The sequence below is a fragment of the Eublepharis macularius genome, chromosome 5 (genome assembly GCF_028583425.1).
Source record: "Eublepharis macularius isolate TG4126 chromosome 5, MPM_Emac_v1.0, whole genome shotgun sequence".
In the NCBI taxonomy this organism is placed as follows: Eukaryota; Metazoa; Chordata; class Lepidosauria; order Squamata; family Eublepharidae; genus Eublepharis; species Eublepharis macularius.
This window is the reverse complement of record NC_072794.1, coordinates 99,569,961-99,593,340: the sequence shown is the minus strand read 5'-3', so window position 1 is coordinate 99,593,340 and position 23,380 is coordinate 99,569,961. Positions and strand designations below refer to the sequence as shown.

The 23,380-nt window shown below is 44.9% G+C and overlaps 2 protein-coding genes across 6 annotated transcripts in view; one reads left to right on the top strand and one right to left on the bottom strand.

Moving 5' to 3' along the window:
- Window positions 1–2,739, top strand: part of IPO13 (importin 13) — a 100,795-nt gene extending 98,056 nt beyond the window's left edge. The window contains exon 20 of one of the 2 annotated variants that reach the window (XM_054981037.1): window positions 88–2,739. In XM_054981037.1, coding sequence (XP_054837012.1) covers window positions 88–184 — 97 coding nt within the window. In that variant the 3' untranslated portion in view covers window positions 185–2,739. Of the gene's footprint in view, window positions 1–84 lie in introns of both variants that reach the window. The other variant, XM_054981036.1, reaches the window with a different exon arrangement.
- Window positions 2,740–17,798: 15,059 nt separating this feature from the next.
- Window positions 17,799–23,194, bottom strand: DPH2 (diphthamide biosynthesis 2). 4 transcript variants are annotated; one of them, XM_054981878.1, is made up of 7 exons: window positions 23,166–23,194; window positions 22,524–22,682; window positions 22,185–22,297; window positions 21,623–21,843; window positions 20,115–20,759; window positions 19,467–19,652; window positions 17,799–19,045 (listed from the first exon to the last, which is right to left on the bottom strand). In XM_054981878.1, exons 2-7 carry the CDS (start codon window positions 22,674–22,676, stop codon window positions 18,921–18,923), a joined length of 1,443 nt encoding a protein of 480 aa, XP_054837853.1. In that variant the 5' UTR covers window positions 22,677–22,682; window positions 23,166–23,194; the 3' UTR covers window positions 17,799–18,920. The 4 variants fall into 4 exon arrangements, with proteins under 4 accessions (XP_054837853.1, XP_054837854.1, XP_054837852.1 ...); XM_054981879.1 differs by having other exon boundaries at window positions 22,524–22,687; window positions 23,166–23,184; XM_054981877.1 differs by lacking the exon at window positions 23,166–23,194 and adding an exon at window positions 22,967–23,132.
- Between the last annotated feature and the right edge of the window lie 186 nt (window positions 23,195–23,380).

The following is a 23,380-nucleotide window of genomic DNA, read 5'->3' as shown; positions in this document are numbered from 1 at the left end:
TTTGATGCTATGGCCTAACATAGCTGCCTATCTGGAATTGTTGCTCTTGTGTGTCAGTCTTTCACCATACTTTCTTTGTGTTAGCAGAGAGCGTGTAAACAAGCGACGTGTGAAAGACATGGTGAAGGAATTCACACTGCTGTGTCGGGGACTGCATGGCACTGAGTATACAGCAGATTACTGAGGACCCCTGAAGCAAGAAACTGGAGCATGAACACTTTTGCTGGCCACTGCCCTATGCTGCTACTGAACCAGTCTATAAGACAATAACCTTACAGCTAACCTGCTGAGGCTGCTCCACTCAAGAACAGGCTATTTCTTTCTTAACCCCTACCGCATGTTCGGTGGCAGCAGGCTGCAAGGACTTGGAGCACAGGCTCAAGCCAAAGACAGCCCCCTTTCCCCCTTTTGGACTGGTGCAATGACTATCCCTTACCTCCCTGGCACACTCCTGTAGACATATCTATGGTATTATCTGTTCCTAAGAAGTCTGCCTTTGCCCTGCATGAGGCAGCTTGTATCTAACTGAAGTGGAAAGCCTTGCAGCCTTGAATTATATTAAGGTTATTTCTAAACTGGTGATTATTGGTGAATGCAAGGGGGGAGAGGGTGAGCATAGCTTTTGAAAGACATGGAGGGGAAGGAAAGCAAAGGGACGGCTAGAGATTGTGGCATCTTGTAAGGTAACTTCAGTTCTGTCTTACCTAGACTAATTGGAGTAATAAATAGGCTTATGTTGTCCTTGTGGACGAAGAAATTAATCCAAATTCTGCAGCAGGTTCTCAGGAGGCAAGGGCAGCTTTCTTAGAGGGAAGCCTCCCTTATTGCCTTGGCATGGTGTGCTAGCAAAGTGAGGGCTGCTGCCATCACCAGCAACCAGCATCTCCATGTAATTATCCTGTTCCAACATCCGGACCATCCTGCATAGACCCAGTGCAGTCTGTTACACTAGTCCGTTCAAGGTTATCAAGATGCAAATGATAACTACTAGGTGCACATTGAAAGAGTTTTAGTCTTCTCCATTAGATTTGATTAAGAACTCCTGGATGCTTCTGCTACTGAAGATGAAGATGCAATAGTGAATCTGGAAGTATATCACAGCTGTGTTTGGGAGGTAGATTAGGAAGGAGTCTTTGCCTGCCTGCCTGCCTGCCTATTGGGAAATATTAATGTGGCAAGAGCTGATGTAATGGAACGGGACCAAGTCCAGGAAATTTGAAAGCATCTACATGTGCGTGCACATACACTTCTCAAACAACAAACAAGCAGTAGTCTTAACCAACTTTCTTATAGGTTCACAATTTTGGGTCTGCTGCTGCCAACTTACCTTATGTCTAATACTGGTCAAGTAAAGGTTAAGACAAGTAAGAATTCTTTGGAGTAATTTAAATTCCAACCACTTATTTGTGGAGGAAAAGGTCTACTTGCGGAAAACAAAACTTGAAACAAAATCAGGTTCACTGCTCTAGGTTAGAACTTGAAGACAGGAGTAGGATACAGCATACTTGCACTACAGGTATTTAAAGTGAGATTTTTTTTAGTCTAGGCAAGTGAGGTTCCTTGGAACCTAGAAAGCATATGGTTCACAAAAGCTTGGCTTCCAAGTTCTTGCTTCACCTGGAAAAATAACTGCTCCAATTATAGGAGAAATCTCCAGTTTAGTGTTGCTAGACTTCTTAAAACAATTTCAAATGCTCATTATATGTCCAGTTACAGCTGGCTTATTATGAGCAGCGTGTTAGTAATTAGCACTTCTTAAGTAGGGTCTGCATGTTGTCTGGTAGGAAGAAAATTGGGATCCAATAATGGTTTCAGCATCCATTGTTTTAATTGCACTTTGATAAAGTGGAATATCAGTGACTCATTTTTCTCTACAGTTGGTATAGAAAGTACCCTCTAGGCATAGAGGGATATGTGCTGCATCACTGATACTTCATTTTCACTCTGACTTTAGTCTTTATCTCAGATGTTCTATTCATGGAGATTTCCCTGGAATGAGTACTTTGTGAGGCTGTGTGTTATGTTTTTTGAATTCGTTTTGTCAGTTTTTACATTCCAACAGAGAGGCTGAGCGATCTCCACTTGGCCTCTTTAGAAGAGAGATCCGTGGCAAGGCAGTGAGAGCGGGGCTAGTACAATACTTACCAGATACTGACACTGCTTTTTTTGAAGCTGGTACCCCCACTGGTAGCTGCAGAGCAGAGAACTGAGTTTGTGTAGTGCACATAGTTCATCCAAATCTTCATTTGGTAGTTGGTATGAGTGGCTGGAAGAGACTGAAGAACTGATGTCTAGTAGAGAGCCATTTGATCACCACTACTATGGGAGCTTATGCCCTATAAATCACCTGACTTCTCTCTTCACTTGGTTGTAGCCAAATGAAAGTTGATGTTAAAAAGTGTGTATGTGAGATGATTAGTACTGAAAATGGGGTGGGGTTGGGGAATAGATTTCTGTGGTAGTTTTATGGTGAGGGTAAAGGAGATATGAAACTTTGACCAACCAGCACAGCTGCTCAGTGAAGAATTATCTTCCTACTTGGTAATGCAGAGTTATTGCCATTCCTTTCCCATCTTGCTGAACCTTGATGCCAAAAATGTAAGTGAATGTTATGGCTCTGAATAGGTGGTGAAGCACCTATGGGAAGATTAAGATGCTGAGAAGCATATGAAGGGTGTAAACATGCTTGTACATGCACATGTTGCTGATTACCAACTATAAGCCCTAGTTTTGTGATGACCTCTTGCTTTGCCTTCTTGCTTTTGGTGTGTGTCACAGTTCTGGATTACCCTTGCTTGATGTTTGAGTGACCCTTTAAAACAGCATGTTGTTTATCCCATATACCACATGGCTGTCAGTTTTCATAGTCCTCAGCATGATGTCCCAAGTGATGCAACAAAGCAGTATAGAGCAACACATGGTGAACAGAATGACCAGGTAAGTGTCCAGGAATGATTCAAGATGCAGGCCTTTTGGCAAGGAAACTGTTCCATACACACGGTACGTGTCCCATACTCTTCCAGCTGCTGCTGCTGGATAATAGAGGACCTGTGACATTTATAGTCGACTGCCAGGTTCCTTCATCAAAACTAAACTTGCCGTTGGGCACCGCCTACTATGGCTTCCTCAGTCATTTTCCCCTATATTGGTCCTCGTGCTATCTTATACTATTTGCAATATCTACATTTGGAGGATCCCATGTTCTCCTTCCTGCAGTTAACTCCTATTTCTCTCACTCACTCATTCATATACACACACAACGCCCAGCATGTATTTGGTATATTTATCACAAACACACCAAATATGAAGCCAGATGGCAGTAGGGGCCAAGAGAAGGTTGTGTGTAAAGGTGCTCAACTAACTCTGGGATCATGACTGCAAACCAGTGATTCATTCGCACATCTCTCAAATCAGTGATCCATTCTCACATCAGAGTCATGCTGATCTCTTGCATTTGTACTGAGAAATGTTGCCCCGAGCTGGAAAATTGGCTACTGGAACTGCAAAGTTAAAGATGTAGCAGTTGAATAGGAGGAGGAGAAATTGCTTTCTTCCAGCAAAGTGAGGCTCTTGATCTTTACTTGTGTAGGCACCCTCTGCCCTGACACAGCTTTATATACAGGCTTTATTTGTATGCTATAACAGCAGAATTTGTCAGTGTTGTGGAATTTAATTCTAAAGGTGACTCCAACAGTGCATTTCCCACCACAAAGTAACCAGAGCTGTCCTCCATGCATCTCCGGGAATAGATCGTCCATGTAAACTAGAGCCCTAAACTGCAGGCGTCTACCCCCTCCCCCCGTTGCCCAATAATTGCTGGGTATAAAACAAACCTTTTACAAAGGTGCTGCATAAATATCTGAGGAGGGAGAGTGATCTTGCCTAGTTTTCTTCAGTTTCTTTCAATCTGGTCTAGATGAGCGAGGCAGTTTGGGATTGAACCTGGGCTATAGGAGTGTTTGGCCCTCAAACAAAACAGAGAACCAGTTTGGTGTGATGGTTAAGAGTGGCAGGACTCTAATCTAGATAGCCAGGTTTGATTTTCCACTCTTCTGCTTGAAGCCACCTGGGTGACTATGGGTCAATCACAGCTTCTTGGAGCTCTCTCAGCCCCACCCATCCCACCCACCTCCCAGGGTGATTTTTGTGAGGATAATAACACACTTTGCAAACTGCTCTGAATGGGTGTTGTCCTGAAGAGAGGTATATAAATTGAATGTTGTTACAGTGTGTATGTTGATGACAATATGAACATAGTCACAAAAAGCTGAAAGCAGCTCTGATGTGCAAGGGTTTTTTTTTCTCATGCACTCTGACTACCTGCTCCAAGTACCCGATAGTAGCAGGCAGAGGTATGGGGCTGAAAAAGCAAGAATTGTTTTGAGAGTCAAATATTCAGGAGTGAAATTCCAGGAATGTTCATCTCATAAAGTAAAAACAAAAAGGTAATATGTGGTGCCCTAAAGATTGGCAAATTCCTTTAAGTAGCTTAAGAAACTACTACTTACACTACATCCCTATTGCCTGAGTAAAAAAGGCCATCCTGAATAATTCAAGTTTGCATAGTTTGCAGAATACCAGGAGAGTGGGAGCTTTCCTGACCTCAGACAGGTGGCTACCACATGGAATACACGTGTATGGGGTGTGCATGTGTTGATTTTGTCAAACTGCAGGGTGGTAGCTTCAGAAGGCCCTGTTCAGATGAGCAAAGTTGCCATGGAGGAGAGAAGGGGAAAGGAGGTCCTGCAGATATGAGGGCGCAAGACCATCAGGAGCTTTGTATATGATATAAAATCTTGAACTGAGCCTAGTAACGGGTAGCCAGTGGAGCGACTGCAGAATGGGAGCAATATGCACCACCTAGCTTCCGATAGCAAAAGAGTTATGGGTGCTCTGCACCAGCTGGAGTCTCTCAAGTTGACTTTAGAGGGGAGACCTATGTAGAGTGCTTTACGGTAGTCTAGTCTTGATGTTACTATAGCATGAATTCAGGCGGTCAGATTGGCCAGTGCACAAATAGTGGCCTTCACAGATGCCAGGTTCTTGTCAATATCCATCACTATAAATGGGTCAAAATGGTTCAGAAGTGGACCAGACAGTTTTGAGCATTTCTTCTGCCTTGCATATATTCCAACTGGCATCCAGCCCAGAGCATATTTGTATTATTTCATCAGCAAAAAAAAAATACGGCTAATTGTTTGAGAGCCAGTAAAGTTTCAGATTTAGGGTCAGAAGATGAGAAATGCAAGAGAAGTAATGTTTCTTTGCTGCTATCGCTGCTGCTTCATAGGTCTTCCAGTGGGCTTTGTGGCACACACTATCAGAATCAGCACAAGTTTTAGGCCAGCATCTTTCCAGATGTTTTCCAGTCCTCTCTAGATCACCCAGCTCTATGGTGAACCATAGGGCTAACTTCCACCGCAAGGGAGGGAGATGTTGGCAAGCAGCAATCTTGTCAGCAACGTGACAGCCGGTGACAGCTATATTAGAAGTCTACAGGAGTTGAAAGACTCAAGGAATATAATAGCACCCCCCCCTTTAATGCTGCCTGTGTGGGGTTGATGGAGTACTGCATAATCAGACAGAGTTAGCTGGGACAGACACATAGCACCATTTTCTTCCAACCATGTCCTGCCCATCCTCCCTTTGGTGCTTTCCCACCAAAAAATCACATGACCAGGAGGAGGGCCCCTTAGTTCATCGTCGTTCTTCTGTGCATCCCCACATTGGGACTGTGCCTGCACAGGCCTGCTGATGAAGAAACTTGTTAGCTACTTCAGAGTTCCGATAGGGGTCGCTGCCTCCCAGTCACATAGTGTTACTGTTTTTCCCACCTAAAACAGGGCACGTGACTTAGGAGGCGTGACCCTCTTTCCCTCAGTTCTCTTAGCCGCCACAAAGAGAGGAACTTTGCTTCTGAGGTCTTTCGTCATTCTTTTTACTTCACCTTTTCTGACTAAATTCCTTGTTTTTTTCTGACTTTGGACTGGTTTTTGACTTCGTACTTGTCTTGATTTCAACTTGGCATTATTTGGCTTCCTGACCCGTCCTCTTCAAGCTGGACCAGTTGAGCGAGGTAGCTGTGAGTTCTCCGACTATGTCGGATAAGTCGCTTTTCAAGCCGTGTGCCCAGTGCAGCACTAAAATGACTAGATCTGACCATCATGATCTGTGTCTTCTGTGCCTTTGGGAGGGCCAAAAGGTTGGTTCCTGTAAGATTTGCCAGCAATTTACTACCAAGGCCAGGAATGAAAGAGCCCTGTGACTCAAGGCCGCGTTGTGGGAGAAGATCTTCCCCAAGAAGGCAGAGGCTGGACATGGCCATAAGTCGGGCTCTGATGGGCGTTCAGCTGGCACTCCATCGAAAGCTGATAGGCCTTTAGCCACTTCGGACCAGCGCTCCAAGGTGGGTTCCATGGCTTCAGTTAAGTCTACTCTGAGATGGAATCCGACGGCTTCAAAAGCGTCGGCCCCGAGTTTTTCTCCGGAACCAAGATCTCATTGGAACCAGCTGCACGGTCTTTGCCAGCGCTAAGATCATCTTCGGAGCTACTGGCAAAGAAGGCAAGGAAGTCAAAGCATTCTTCGAAATCCAAACGGGCTGACAAGCATCCGTGGGAACATCGGAGCTGATCCTCGGAACATCGTTCAGAGGATGATGTTATTTTGATCCCTTCAAGAACACCGTCTCTGCAAGTTTGTTCGTCAGAGCGTTCGACTTCAGAAGCCGAGTTGAGAGACCCTGTGGATCCAACTTCTCTTGGTTCCGACCCTTGCTTGTGGACAGCGAAGCATGGCTTTGAATCGGCATCTTTTGTGGAACCAACTCTGTCAACAGGTGTACTTGACCCGACTCATTGCCCGGGTTTGAGGGTGAAATCTTTGACTTCATCTCACAGGAGCAACCCCAGGTCAGAGCAGGGACGCTCTGTGGATCTGGGGAGGACCGACTCTGACCGTCACCAATTATTGGAGCTGGCGAGAACCATCAGACAGCAGCACCACCTGGCTTGCTGTGTTCCTCCACCTTACCATTGCTATTGGTCCAGGGCCCCTCATGGGTTTGACACTTTGGAACCAAGGCCATCTACTTCTTCAGGGAAGGCTCAGCTTCCTCCACATTCCCCTGCTCAATTGCAGTACTCCAAGGACAAGGGCACGGATTATCGTCCAGCGCCTTCTGAGTATGGATCCAAACTGCCTGAGCCTTCACCAGACGAAAATGTGGTTCCTGCTTCTGGCTCACCGTACGAGGACTTGCGACTCTATGCAGAGCAAATGGTTCGAATGGCACAGGCTGTAGACTTGGATGTGTCATCCTCGACTCCCAAGACATCAGGCAAGTTGCTAGGCAGGTTGTATAGCGATGCCCCAGCAGTTGTGGGATTCCCCATAGTTGAAGGGCTGGATGAGTTAATTTTGCAGAGAAGCTTGCACAGTTGCAAGCCACTTCAAAGAGGATTGAAGCCATGTATAAAGTCAAGCAGAATACATGGCCATCACTTTCAAGCATCCTGTGCCCTCATCCCTTGTTACTGAAAAGTTCCAGAAACACAAACAGGGATCGCATTCAGTTCCTGCAGACAAGGAGGGCAGAAGGCAATACTCGATTGCAGCTCTGAACCTGTGTATTGGCAACCATCAGGTCATTATGGGGGGCTACCAGTTGTATCTCTGGGAGAAGCTCTTGGAATACGTTACTGGCTTACCTGAGGAAAAGCAATCTCTCTTCAACCTCCTTCAGACAGACCATTCGGGTCTCAAAGCAACAAATGAATGCAGGGCAACATGCTGTCGAGACTGTGGCAAAAGGTATGGCGGGTGCCGTACTGGTTAGGCGTCATTCCTGGTTGAGATCGATGGCGTTGCCTCCTGAAACTAGAGCCAGAGTGGAAGAGATGCCCTTTGAAGAATCGACTCTTTTTGCTGCGTCCACTGATGAAGTATTGTCTCAAAAGAAGAAAAATAGGCTAACGGCTAAGTCACTTGGAGTTATTCAGGACCAGCGCGCCTATAAACGTAGGTATTTTCCTAGACATCAGTATACTTACCATCGGTCCGATAGAGCGTATAGACCTTACCAACCATCGCAAGGACAGTTCTACTTTCCTTATCAATCGTCTCAGCAACCTCGACGTAGGGGACATTACAACCAGAAGTCCTCTTAGCAACCTTGCAAGGGCCTGCAAAGCAGTTCTGAAGTCTTTCCGCCACAACCAGCCTGAATCCTTGCTACACTGAGAGACTGTCATCTTATTACGCTCAGTGGGAGTCTATAACAACTGACTCTTGGGTCTTAACTATTGTTAAAGATGGTTATGGGTTGGAGTTTGTGGTGGTTCCTGATTGCATTGTACCCTCCATGGCTGTAACCAATACGTTACAGGAGCTTGAGAGGGAGATCACTTCCTTACTTGAAAAGGGGGCTATTCAGGAGGTTTCTGATTTTGACAATATGCGAGGTTACTTTTCAAGGTTTTTCTTGGTCCCTAAAAAATATGGTGGTCTGCGACCAATTTTAGATTTGAGAGTTTCTTTAGGTATTGAAGTTTAAGATGGTAACACTCTCTGCCATTCTCCCGTTATTAGACAGGGATGTCTAGTTTGCAGTATTGGACTTAAAAGATGCCTACTTCCATGTCACAATTAGAAGGCACCATAGGAAATACTTCTGTTTCAAATACCTCGACAGGGTGTTCCAGTACACGGCTTTGCCCTTTGGGCTCTTTACTGCTCTACGAGTGTTTAAAAAATGTATGGCACTGGTGGTGGCACATCTGAAAGCGCAGGGATGCTTTGTTTTTCCATACTTGGATGACTGGTTGGAAACTGCCACATCCAGAGAGCAATTGCTACAGGATGTTGCACTTTTAGTAAATACATGTAATAAATTGGGGTTGGTAATCAACTTTGCCAAATCTAAGTTGGAACCTACTAGGACAGTGGCTTACATTGGTTCTATCCTGGATGCCACTGCAGGGATAGCATCTCTCCCATGTGAGAGAGCTAGAGCCATCCAATCTTTGGTGTCAAGATTTGTTAAGAATCGTTTCCAGTCCATCTGGACAATCCAAAAATTATTGGGGCATATGGCAGCCTCAACAGCAGTGATCCCTTTCGCTAGACTTAACATGTGGCCACTGCAGAATTGGTTTGTCAGAACATATGATGCACGAATACATTCTCTGAGTTATAAGTTTACTGTACCAAGACAGGTTATCAGGAAGCTCAAGTGGTGGTCCTCAAGTGAGAACCTTTTTAAAGGTGTCTCGTTTGGGACCCGGCAGTGTCATGTGGTCATTACTACAGATGCCTCCACTTTTGGGTGGGGCGCTCATTGTGGGTCCCTTTCAGTACAGGACAAATGGTCCCCTAACAAGCCGGCATTACACATTAATGTGTTGGAACTTAGAGCTATCCACTTTGCTCTTGTCTCTTTTGCAGCTATCCTTCATGGGCAAGAAGTTCAAATACAGACGGACAATACCACAGCAATGTATTATTTGAACAAGCAGGGCGGAACTGTTTCTCTCATGCTTTGTGCGGAAGCCATAGCGATCTGGGAGTGGGCCATTACCAATGAAGTTGCCTTCATGCTATACACACTGCTGGTACGGACAATGCCAAAGCGGATATTCTAAGCAGACAACTAAAGACCAATCACGAGTGGTCTCTAAACAACTGCTACTTGGAACCAGTGTTTGCCTGATGGGGAGTGCTCAAGGTGGACCTCTTTGCCTCTGCATCAAATGCAAAGGCTCCCCGTTTTTGCTCCCTAGCAGGAGCCGATCCCAATTCTCTGAGGGATGCCTTTCAACACACTTGGTCCAGCAGGAGGTTTTACCTCTTCCTGCCGTTTCCCCTAAATGCAAAGGTGTTGTGCAAGATCCAACAAGACAACACAGACTGTGTTTTAATAACCCCGTTTTGGCCCAGGAAAATCTGGCTGCCAAAGTTACTAGATCAGTCCAAACGGAAGTTTGTTACCTTACCGGTAGCTCCGGACATTCTGGGGTGGGGGGAATTATTCCACCACGAACCGGGGAGACTACACCTAACAGCTTGGTACATACACCCCAGGCTTTAGAGGGTTTTGATGAGGTACATAGGGTGATCCTAAATGCCAGGAGACCTTCTACTAGGAGGTCCTATGCATCAAAGTGGACCCGGTTTGTGTATTGGGCTACTAGTAAGGGCCTATCACCCTCGAGTTGTTCACTGTATAACACCCCCGCCCCCCCAACCCTTACCTGGCCCGGGAGCAGGGCGGGAGAGGATGGGGGGAGAGGGCAAGGCAGCCAGGCCGACCATGGGGCGACGAGAGGACTCCAGGAGCAGGACGCACTGCCGCGACCGGAAGCTGCCCAACAGCTGAGCTGCGCGGCGGCGCCACAGTGGCCTCAGGGCAAGATGGGCCTGGAGGAAGCATGGGTGCCACGTGGGAGGCCCCCCCCCACGGTGAAGGACAGGCCCCCAGGCAATGGGAAGGGAATGGCACAGGTGGAGGTGGGGAAGGGGATGAGGGAGAGGGAGAGGCCTGCAGGCATTGGAGGCCGGTGGGGGAGGCGGAGAAGTCAGAGGGCTATAAAGAGAGGGCTCCCAAGGATGCTGAGGAGGAGAGTACGGTTGGAGTGACATAGGCAAAGAGAGAGGGCGAGACAAGTCACAGCCAAGCCTGCAGGAGGAGGGCTTGGGTGTTGCAACCCCCACCCCTGCGGGTTCTGAGGCTGAGGGAGCCCCCCCCCCCTGCTTCCCTCAGTAGCTGCTGGGCGAAGACGGCAGAGGGCGGGCCTGGCAGCGGAGCGGCTCACACCTAGTTTGTAATTTTTGCCCGAAGTGATTTCACCTTTCCATATGTCACAAGACATTGTCCTTCCTGTGTTTTTTCCGTCTCCTCAGTCAGGACGTTATACTCCCTAGACCTGAAAAGGGCGTTAGCTTTCTATTTGGACAGGACTAGGGAATTTTGTACGGACCTGCATCTTTTTGTTTGTTTTGCGGGACCTAGTAAGGGAAAGCGAGCTTCTGCCCAAACGATAGCTCGCTGGATTGTCACAACAATACAGAGGGCATACAGGCAGGCGGGTGCAGAATGCCCTTTTAAGATTCAAGCACATTCTACTAGGGCACAAGCATCTTCATCGGCCTTTTTAAAAGGAGTATCAATTTCTCATGTATGCAGGGCTGCAATTTGGTCATTCTCTGAGACTATCACGAAGCATTATGCTATGGATGTAGATGTTACGCGAGATGTCTGTGGTGAAAGCGGTGCTACATTCCTTGTTTAATGTACAGGGGGTTAGCACTCCAGCGTATTTTCCTGCACTGTAGGTTGTGGACAGTACAAAGACCTGAGACTGGATGTTTTTTCTCCAATACTCATGTATTGCTGTTATTCTCTGACGTTCAGGGCAGATTCTCTAAAGTGCACTTACTTGCAGTCCTTCCTTGACTTGTGCATATTGAACGTGTTTCTTGTTTCTTATGTTGAGGTTGAATGTGTTATGAGTATTTGTATATATAGCTCTCTATATAAATTGCGTTTTTACTGTTATGCTTTAGTTTTGGGGGTTATAAAATAAAATTGAGTTGGAGAGATTCACCCCACCTCCTTATTGTCTATAGCTTGGTAATCTTCCCAATGAGGGGATGCACAGAAGAACGACGATGAAAACAGGGTTGTACGTACCTGTAACTACCATTCATTGAGTTCTTCTGTGCAGATACACATCCCTCCCTCCTGCCCCACTGTGAACTCTGATGATCACAGTTTTTTGGGGTTCACGGAAGTTCAGGAGAACTGAAGGAAAGGAGGTTGCACCTCCTAAGTCACGTGCCCTGTTTTAGGCGGGAAACGCAGTTAGCCTACGTGACAGGGAGGCAGCGACCCCTATCAGAGCTCTGAAGAAGCTAACAAGTTTCTCCATCAGCAGGCCTGCACAGGCGCAGTCCCAATGTGTGTCTGCACAGAAGAACTTGATGAACAGTAGTTACAGGTATGTACAACCCTGTTTTCTCTTTTTGCTGCCACAGAGAGAGATTCTCCATTGCTGTTCTCTGCTTTTCCCTCACATCCTTGAGCTGAGGATAATTATTTCTTTTTAAAGTTTTTAACCTGCAATAGACACATTAATACATTTAAAGAAGGAAAGTGTCTGTCTTTCCCTTCATCGTTATGGCTCAAGAGAGATTTCTTCAAGATGCTGGAAAATGCCAGCCTGATTAAAGGCACTTCCTCCATCCCTGGCAACCTTGAGTGCCAAAGGCTAAGTCTAGAGGTGTAGCCTGTCATGTCCTCCTTACAACGGCTCTTCTTCAAAACTGTGGCTTTTTGCCAGGCTGATTAAAAGTAAGTCCAGAGGTGTGGCCTGTCAGAGCCTCCTCACAATGGCTCTTCCTTCAAGGCTGCAATGGCATGCCAGCCTGATTAAAAGCATCTGCCTCCTTGGTTCCAAGGGGAGAAGCCTGGAAATGTAGCCTGACGTTTGAAGACTCTTTCCCAAAGGCTTTGCTTGCATGCCTGCCTGCCTGGATAAAGGCCCCTCTTTGGCTGTGTCAGCTCTGAGGGGTGATACCTGGAGGTGTAATTTAACAGAGGCTTAGGATCTGAGCTGAGAGGGTTTTCCCCCAAGGCCTTTGGAAATGTGCCTGCCTGACTCAAGGAATCCTTCCTCCTCTCAGGCTATCCTTGGTTCTGAGGTGCAGTCCCTGGAGGCAGGAGTTATACAGCTAACACAGTGACATATCAGCCTGGAACCATCAATGTAATGATTGGAGCTTTTCAGTTGCTTCTGCTTTAACAGATATGGTAAAGCCACATCACTGTGCCCAATGCTTTTTGAAGAGCATTTGTTCCTGCCTGTCCCACATATGCCCACACTCCCTTTTTCCTACCATGGAATGATGTTGGCTCTTCCCACAGTTCTCAGTCTCATTGCTGTAAGATTCAGGAGTCATTTAGGAATGTGCAGAGAGTCTCGTTTAGTCAACACAGAGTAACTTTATTCAGCAGAAACAAAGAAAAGAACACAAGGCCTAGCACAGGCCTTCCCTAGTAGTCCTTCAACCAGTTTATACAGATATGAGTAAAACCTGGACTGGACCTGCTCCAGATTTTAGTATCCTGGGACTAACATAAAACATGAAAACAGACTCCATAGAATTATAATTGCCACTGCTAGGAAAGAATTCTTGTTGCATTTGTGTTCAGCCTGTCTCTGAGATCATTCTTGTATGACACAATTTCTAACGAGCTAGCTGTCAGGTGCTCAGGATCACCTATTATATTCAATACCCCCCTACAGCTGAAGCTGATGCTGTTGGGGTGTTTCTGTTATTTGAACTCAGGGTGGGAAACTGGGAACGGAAGGTGTTTGTTCCTGTTGTAATCTCTCCCAAGCCTGTAATCTCTCCTGAGTCTGGGAGCCTGGTTCTTATCAATAAAGAACTTTTACTCAAAGTGAAGTCTCTTGAGAGTTGCCTGGCATCCTTACAGATTGCTAGGACTGGCAGCTACAGACAAGTATCACGCAGATAAAGATCCCCCAAGGCGACTCCTAATTCTTCCCCCTTTCTCCTAACAGTTCTCTAACTCTACATTCAGGAAAACAGGCTGTGTGATTCATGGACTGCTCAAGGCCAAGCAGGCACCGAGGAGCAAACACCTTCCATTCCCAGCTTCACACCCCATTGAATATGACAGGTGATCCTGAGCACCTGACACTAGCTTGGTATAGTGGTTAGAGCATTGGGCTAGGATCTAGGATAGACAACACTCTGTGGGATGAAACACAACACTGTGTGGAGGAACAGGCTTACTGTTGAATCCTTTAAAGCTGTCTATATTGATGATTTACCCTAAGAGAAAGTAAAAGTTCAGTGGTTTGCTGCCATGTCCACCACCCACAGTTTTCCTACAATTCTTTTTCACATTTGTGTGGCTTTATGGGCTCAAAAGGCCCAAGGTCTTCCCCACCTCTCCTCTCAGGGGAGGCTCTCTGTCCTCACATTCATTGAATGATTCAGTTCAGTATTCCCTCTGAGATGGAAAAAAGGGTGTTAGTTTTGGGTGCTCCTTATTTGTTAAGGAGAGATGGAAAAGCCAAGTTTAGGTCCAGGTCATCTAATTTTGTAGTCTGTGCAGTTGTGCTTGACTGTCTTATTCACACATATCTCTGCCCTTCCTGCAGAGAGTCTCTCTGCTGTAGGGGGTGCAGACTGCTAGTGGCAGAATTCAAACACCTTGGATGTTTCTAAAAAGCATGAAAACTAGAGTATCCCACTTGAGGCTGCAATATAGTTTTTTCCTCTGGTCTGTTGATGGTTCTTACAGACCCTTTCTAGGGCAATCCCCTTTTTTGTCCTATTAGCTGAAAAAGAACTTCCTTTGCCTTTTCAGTCAGTACTAAAATTGTTCAGTGTTTTCACGTTCACAATTGCAGTTCTGTGTTCTTATATACCTGTATGCATCACCTTGGCACAACGTGGTCCAGTTTAAGCTTCACACTTCATGGGATACCCAAATTTGTTTTCTTCCTTCCTAGACAGAGCACATGTGCACCATTCTCATGCTTTCAATGCACTCTCCTAATGCCATCTCAGGGGCTGCCTCTGCAGTGTGGGGACCCTTCTATGAGGGTGTGTGGCTCCTAGTCTTCTGCAAAATGACTTTGTCATACTACTACTTTTACCAAGAGCACTAGACATACTTTACCTTTCTTTGTTTTACTGCAGATGCTCCATGTCATTGCAATGCATTGCAATAATGTTTCCTCAACTAACTGGAGCCAACTCCTAGATACTGTGAGTGGAGCCATGGGCTGTTGGGCCTTGCGACACACTGTGATGGTCCATGGCCTTCCCTTTTGTTTGCTCTGTTGCTGCCAGGAACTCTTGCCATTGTAGAATGCCCTTGCTAATCCACTGGCACAGTAATCTGTTTTTATATTTTATCTCCTGGCTGTTTTTTGCTGTGCGCATTATTCTGCTAGCAGCACAAGGTTCATTGAAGGTGCATACTGACTGTCCTTTCTTTGGCCCCATCATGCCTGTTCAGTTTTCATTATTCTGGTGTGGATCTGCTGTGTTTTCACTCCCGCTAATTGCTTTTGCAGGTGTGGCCAGTTCCTTTTTCTGCAGTAGCCTCAAGTTTTTTCAGAGTAGCAACTGCTGCTCCTTGACTACCATATCTTGCAGTTCTAAGTGGGCAAGAATCTCTACCGAGGCTATAGCAGGAATTAGACCCTTCTTCTTGTGCTGTTGACTATGTTTGGGGCTCAAACATTTTAAACTTTCCTCTTCTATATTAGATCTCCAAAGACATTTAAAGTAGGGGTGCAACCCCTTAACTTTCTTGCAGCTTCATTTTCAGCACTTCCACTTGTGGAATGAGGATACTGTGAGTTTGTCTCCCCATCCCCCCATTCATAGTTTCTCACATTTGTGTCCAATGCCCTGGCCAGGATTCCCTACCAGGGGCTGGCTTTCAGCCCTCATGTCTCACAACACTATCAGTTGTATTAGTTGTTCAGGCTCCAAGAGACCTGGTAGTATCTCACATAATCCTTCCTTTGTGGGTTGGTAGAAGCTATCACACTCTCCCTTAACTGCATGACTGTTCAATGCCCTTTACCTAGCACAGCTTTCCCCACCAGAGTACTTTTCCTTGCTGCATTCCTGCTTCTACTTTGGTAGGGACACTTTTAGAGAGCTCCCAGCTTCTTCAGAAGCACCTCTGGGTGAAAAGTGAGACGCTAAGCATCTGTTCAGAAGGTGGTCCTCCATAGTTTGAGAGCTTCACACCCACCTCCTTCAGTAAGTGCTACTCTACCAATGTGGGAATGCACAGAAGTCATGAAGATGAAAACAGGGTTGCACTTACCTGTAACCGTAGTTCGAGTTTATCAATGAACAATGGTTTGTGCAGGCAAACATCTTTCCCTCCTGTCCTGCTGTGAACTCTCTGGAACCTTTGTTTCTGGGAGATCTCTGATGGTGGCATAGAGAGAAATGAGGGAATAGCACCCCTCCTCCTGGTCATGTGATTTTTTGGCGGTAAAGTGTCAAAGGGAGGAGGGGAGCTCATAGTCTCCTAGAAAAGTTCTGGACATTTTCTCCATGGCTGGTCAATGCGTGCCTGCAGAGAAGACCACTCAATGAACGACAGTTACAGATATGTGCCGTGTTGTTATCCTTTTAGACCTAAGTGGCGACTGAATTAAGCCATCTTGACAATGTAGCCATCTTAGGAAGGCAGGGCATCTTCCTGTATGCTCAAGTTTACAGTTCGTTAACGACCTTAGGGTGCATCTGTAATGGGACTGGAGGGTCACCCCACTTGCTACAGTTGCTTCAGTCACACGACACCAGAGGCTTTGGTTGGCGTAGCACATCCCCATCCAGCCACTTCGACAAGGCTGGAGTGAGGATCCGTGGCGGTTCCGGTTCCTCTACAGCCACCTTCCTGGCTAGGTCTTCAGGAACGCCACACACAATGGACGGGGACTCAGGTCTTACAAGGCAAGTGTTTATTTGATAACTGCTTTTGCTTCTTACTCATTCCCAGTTTTCCATGAATTGAAGACCAGATGTTGCACGTTTTAAGGGTTGTTTAATATGAATTACCCTTGCTGTCTGTCTCAGTTCCACAGAATCAACAAATACTTGATGGATTCTAAGGGGTAAAGGTTTACACCATAGCAAAATGGTGTAAGCAAAATGATTGGGATGATTTTATATATATTTCAAATCCATTTTATACAGATGGTAAGAGTAAAAATATTTTAATATCTCTTATTTTCTTCTGTGGCCTTTAGTTGAAAACAGTGTGACAACATAGCATTTACTCACTCTCTTACTACAGAGAACTAAAGGCACAGCTACTGGTTGTAGAGACAAAATACTGACAATGTGACATGTGGTTCTTAAAGCTGACTATGGAAAGCAAAAATGTCAAGAAGAATCCAGGGGGCTGGATAGATCATACCTAGCTACCCTGTATTTTAGCATCACTGATGTTTCAACCTCCCTAACCCATTTTCCATGATATAGCCCTACCTTTCAGAGACTGATTTCAGTTACCACCTTGTCACCCCAACTTGACTATGAAGGAAACAGGAAAAATAATTTCCACAAAAGAAATCCATCTCACACTGCTCTCTCCCTCATTATGTGACGATTAGAGTGTCAGACTAGGCTTTGGGAGATGCAGGTTTGAATTCCGACTCTGATATGTAAACTTGCTGGCTAACCTTGGACCAGTCACATACGCTTGGCTTAACTTACCTCATAGGGTTTGTTATGAAGATCAAATGAAGAAGAACAATGTAAGCTGTTTTGTGTTGCCATTGGGGGGAAAGGTGGAAAATAAATGTAAATAAAAGTCAGCTTTACTATGCAGGTGGAGTTGACAGCACAGCAACATTCACTGGACTCCATCTGATACAAAACCTAAACAGCAGCCAACGGAATGAAGAAGGAATTTAAAGCACTATCTATTGTTGCCCATGGCCATTCTACCTCCATATTGTTGGCACTGGTTTCTACTCCTTGGCCTTTGATCAGCCTCTGTTTAGGACCTGTTTCAGGAAGGGGAGGATTGCAAAACAAAGGAGGGCGTAAAGCAGAAGTACAGACCACTTCACCCAATCAAATTATAGCAGCAAATATAGAACAGTTAGTTTGCCTAGCTAAATTCAGACGCACTGTAATGGCCATATTAAGAAAATATATACTTCTAAGAAACAAATATGATTTTGAAGGGTTGATGGAAGGTAATACTACAAAATAAGACAAAAGGGTTGAAAAAAGATACAATTTACAAAGCCTGTAGATTTCAAAGAAAATTGGATACATTTTGCTGTGGTTAGGCTGATTAAAGATACAGAGTGGATCTGGTTTGAGGCATTCTCCAATTTAATATCAGAGGGAAAACATAGATCCTAATTTCATTGGTGTCTAAGACCTTAGAAATTAACTTGTACATGCAATCCATCTTTTTATATCAGCTGGCTTTGCCAGGGTTCTGGGGCAGTTGATTTTTTCATATATTCTAGCAGTCACACAACAGAAACATATTAGAAGCAAATACTGACCAGTTATGGACAAGATATAATCTCCCAGTGAAATCTTAAGATAGTGTTACGTATAGCTAAAAAGAAGTTCATAAGATGGCTTCAGAAATTATGCTGGATTTACTTACAGCATCTTGTATATGTACAGGTTCCTACAGGGAAAAAATACTCTCCATCTTTCATATTGGTACAAAAGAAGCTGGGATACTGTGCTGATGTCAAAATTAAGTTAGAGAAGAGAACCTATCATGCGGTATTAAATCTATTAAAAACTGAGCAATGTTTATGATGTATCATGTACAACTTTGTCTTTTTTGCAGTGTTGTAAGATTTTTTAAAAACTTGAACTTCCAAAGGATTGTAAGAACACTCTCAGGGCTGTACCTGAGACTATTTAAGTTATTTGGGGCACCAATCAAACCATTTTGGAAAATTTAACTGGCATACTACTGGTGTGTAGTTCATATATGTTATACAGATATGTATACCGTTCTTTGCTTTTCTGTAAAGGTAAACTTTTTTTTAAAAAAAACACAATTTAGACTCCTTTATAATAGAAGAGGTAGCAGAAAAGTTTTTCTCTTAATACCTGGTGCTCCCTAGAATGAATTTTGATTCAAGAAAGTAAATGCCTAGTGTAGACACGTCAAAACAATACCTTTATTGTTTTGGTAGGCCATGTGATACCTGGTACTCCTACTTTTCAGGCTTGTCCAAAGAAAGTTGTGAGAGGCTGTTAAAGTTTGCAGGTTTCACGTAGAAGCCATGCCTTTGTACCCGCTCCAGTACAACCACAGTAAAGCAACTGGCTCTCTGCCCCACTGTCTCTGAACACTCCATGACTCTGCATCATCCACAGGCTTCGTCTTCATAGGCAATAGCAATCCCCTGACGTCCTGGTACTGCTTTAGTGACTGCTGTCTGGCCAAGTTTCTGCTCCAGCCCCCTCCAGCTGCGTGACTCCAGGAATGAGGCTAAAATAGATAAAAGAGAAGGCACTATCAAAGCAGAAACCATTTCCCCAAGTTGCATCCCTAACACCACTGCAGAAGAGAGCAAAGCTGGAATCACGGTTCCTATTATGGATGAGAGAGCCAAGAGATGCCATGGCACATCACTCCACCCCTCTTCCATTAGTCACTTAATGACAACTGTGGGTGGATTCAGAGGACTTTTTTATTCTCTTTGTCAATTTGTGTTTCTCACACTAGATTGATTTTTGAAGCCTCCATCATATCCTTGTCTTCAAAACTGTCTGTCTCCTAATACCCTGAGACAGACATCCTATGAGGTTTATTATCTTGTCAAAAAACTTTTAAAAAGTCATCTGAACCCACTGTGTGCCACCATTGCCCCATTTTTTCAGGTCCTGGAGTACTCATGAGAGGCACTTACCTGCCGGACTAATCTGAGCCATAGTTTGGATGTGGTTGTGACAGATCACAGCACTGCCAGAGGCAGGCTCTGAATCTGATGGGGTGTAGAGGCAAGTTGAGCGCATCTCGCCAGTGATTAGAGAAATACCAGGTTCACTGTCAGAATCCAAAATCTTGTCTGGGAAGGGGATGTGTTCACTTGCTCCTGCAGACATTTGGAAAGAGATGCAGCAACTAGGCTAGACATGCTATTAGAACTGTAGTTCTTTTATTACCAACTTAAGGGTCAACTAAACCATAAAGAACAGCATGTGCCACAACCCTTCTTGGACTGTGGGAGGACTATATATGTCTGACTAGTCTTTCATGTAAAAAGGCTTGCTGTAGGTACTTCTGTGGGTGTAGTGGGGCAGCTGTTTCAGTGGCAAGGATATTGGTGAGTGCATGCAACCTGCATATCTAAAACTGCAATTCAGCTTCTTCGGGATAACACAGGTCTCAAAACTTATGACTACCCAAAGCCCATGACAGATGCCCAGTGATTAGGGTAGAACTTCAAGGGAAACGGAACCATCAGCAAGAGAGGAATAAACAGCAGAACTTGCTGCTCACATCAGCCATCCCTACACAGATCCTAGTATAAGAGAGCAGAAATCAGCCAGCTTACCTAGTAGCAGTTGACAGTAGTCAGTGATGTATCTGCCTGTCCATGCCCGAGCTGGATTGCAAGCCATCTCCATCTCATAGGGTGTGACCAGGGGGCGGTAGAAATCAGAGGAGTCCAGCAAGGAATTCTGGGGACAGGCCACTAATACAAAGATGTCCACCTCCAAAAAGTTTGCCAGCTTTGCAGGGCTATGTTTACCCACAGCCAGCATATAGGCTTGTTTGCCTGCTTGGTGAATGATTCTTTGTAGATGGTCCAGCACAGACAAGTAGTTTATCACACCAAGAGTGCCTGCCACAATACCCACAACTTGGGCATCCCGTGCCCGCTCTACTAGATAGAGACGGCGTCGCAGAGCTCGGTTCACATCCAGTGTTTCCCACCGGCCTTGACCCGTGTTAGGGTTAAATGAACTGAATGGGCATTGGTTCCAGCTCAGCATAAAATTTGTGAGCTCTGGGCCCTCACAACCTACATAGAACATTGCATAGTTGTCCAGACCATGTTCTTCATCCACTGTGAAGTGCCGCCCAAACTGCTGCACCAGCCCAGAAACTGGTTGGGCTGAGGAAAGAGCTTTTTTGCTATCCACTTGAGAGAAAACTACATTGGGATATATGAGGTGCAACTGAGAGGCCAGGTCATCTGGAGAAAAACAGAGGAGGCACAAAGAAAGTCACACCTCTAAAACCACAACTTCCTCAAGTTATTAAGAGAATACAGCCTCCCAACCAGTTCTTACTTCCCATCCAGCACCTTCTATGGATGGGGAAAACTACTAGGGCAGGATTGACAGTGAAGGTTGGAGGCATATAAACAGAACTAACAGCCTAGGCTTGGGGTAGCCAACACTATAGTAAGACAAACAATGAGAAACCTGAGATAAAGATTATTTCAGAAGATGACCTTTCTTGCTCCCTGTCCTGAAACCCCAAATAGAATAGTAGTATTTTAATTATTGACGTTTCTGTTCTATCCTTATATTTGTAGAAACTATTAAGGTCCTGCTGATAACTATTTGCAGTTCTTTCAGAACTTAGGCATGAGCTGACCACCTTCCTGACCATTCATACTACAAAAGGATAAATTGCACTGGCATATTTTGTATGATTTTGTTTTTTAATACTAGAATACTGTTCTATTAATGAACAGGTTATCTCTCTATGTGCGGGAGTAGTATATTTATATATGTTTAATATGAAAAAATGTGTGCACAGGGGTGAAAGGACACTTAGTATGATTGTTCTGGCTGGCTAAAAGAGCTACAGGGGTAGCAGAAGGGCTGCAGCCTAAGTCTCTAGGAGAAAGCAAGGAACTCATGAAAGTAAGATGGGAGGGGACAGGGAGACAACAAAGTTAGGGATTAGAAAATGACCACATGACTCACAACAGCTTTTTCCCATCCAGACTTCAGGTAGCTTGAACAGGCTGGCCTCACGCTGAATGCTGGGGTGGGCAGATGTTGGTCCTTATGCTTAGATTACATATTGCAATCCACCCAGACTCACCAATAGCATGAGAATAAGTCACATCACTCAGCACAATAACATGAGCTTGGCGGTCAGGATGCAATTCCTTGAAGATCTCTGCACAGCGCATCACATCCAGTGGTTGATTTCCAAACACATGTAGTACTGGCAGCTTACAGCAAGGACTCAAGCAGGCTCGACCATAGTGCACCACAGCCTCAGCACTCACATGCTCTGCTGCCATCTCATCAACACAGCAGCTAAAGAAAGGCAACAGCATTAGCTCTGAGGCCTCCTTTAATCAAATGTTTGTCACCGTTAACATCCAGCAAGGCTGTAAGTTCTTCAGCATAGAGGAAATTGAATTCTTCTTATACCCAACCTCCTAGAAGCCTAACAAGTCTAACACCTGGTGCAACGACATTGCTAGTGCTACCCACAAGAACAGTTTCTGATTATAAGGATCCCTGCTTCCTGCACCCTAGCTGAGCAAACCAGAGGAAAAAAAGGAACTATGGAGCAGATTACTGATATTATATTACAAAAAGCCAAATTGGAGGGCCAAAGCTTCATGGTGTGTAGGATTTCTCTACAAACCCACCTGCCATATGAGGTGTCCCCCAGGATGTACATTTTTGAACCAGTTGTTTCTTCCATCTTGGCAGCAACAGTTGCTGAATCAGACAAGAGCTCATCAGGAAACTGAAGAGCAACCTGTAACAAGAACCCAAGATGGATAACTTTTCAAGACACATTTATCACTTGCCATACACACAACAGATGAGCCCCACCTCAGCTCTACCAGCATAGAACTCAAAGCACTCATTAGTATTGTTATGGTAACTACATCACTTCTTAACATAAATAGGACCTCAGTTCCTCAGGCAAAACTGAACTTTCTAAGTACAGACTTTTGCTAAGATGGAAGACACTCTCTAACCTTGGTGAAGTTGTTATTCACTATAAATGAAGTTGCTCTGTCCAGCTCATAGTACTCTTCTAGCCCCACAGTTGAGGGACGTCCACCTATTCCAGCAGGAGTCACAATCCGTTGCATCAGCTCAGCTCCATCACTGCTAAATGTTGTTGTCATGGTGACCTAAGCTTACAAAAAGACAAGGTGATGTTCAGGTGTATGCAGCTATCCAAATTTTTGACACAACTACCATAACAAAAGAGAAGAGCCTCTCCAGCGTCTATCCTAGAATCACATCACCAGCCCGTTATATTTTGTATTAGTTTTTGTTTGCATGGTAGCACTTTTCAAAACGAATTAAAATTTCCACTTTATTCAGAAGCACGCAGTGAAGCAGATCTTTAAGGAAGGAGAAAGGAGCAGTGATAGTTATAAATCAGAAAACAGCAGAAGCTACATTTACGTACATAATCTATGCATCAGCTTTCCACCACAAGGTTTTCAAGGTAGTTTACAATAAAAAAAATAATAAACTATGCCAGGTTCCTATCCACATAAATTGAAACAAAAAGCACACCCGCAATCAAAATAGTTAAAAAAAAGAAAAGAAGCAGCAGCAGAGGGAACAAAACAACACAAACGATCAGCTCTTCAGAATACACTAACCGCCAGCCGTATCCGTTCCTCTCCATGAACACCTCTATACTCTTATTTCCGGGGTGGAGACTAAAACCACCCAATAACAATGCGCACCGCAAAACATGAGCGCCGTCTGCCTTTTCTATGTCCCCTTTATCCCTTACGTAGTTTGCGTGGGATGACGTAGCCAATAGCCGATCCTGACACAAAGGTCATCCGAACGTAAAATAGCGAAACGAGCA

What these genes read in the sequence shown, in the direction of transcription:
- DPH2 (XM_054981878.1), bottom strand. Translation starts at nt 22,676, where the DNA reads ATGACAACAACATTTAGCAGTGATGGAGCTGAGCTGATGCAACGGATT. An exon ending in CTACTGTCAACTGCTACTAG is followed by an intron (nt 19,653 to 20,114) that starts GTAAGCTGGCTG and finishes AAATGTCTGCAG; the next exon opens with GAGCAAGTGAACACATCCCC. An exon ending in GGCTCAGATTAGTCCGGCAG is followed by an intron (nt 19,046 to 19,466) that starts GTAAGTGCCTCT and finishes TATCTATTTTAG; the next exon opens with CCTCATTCCTGGAGTCACGC.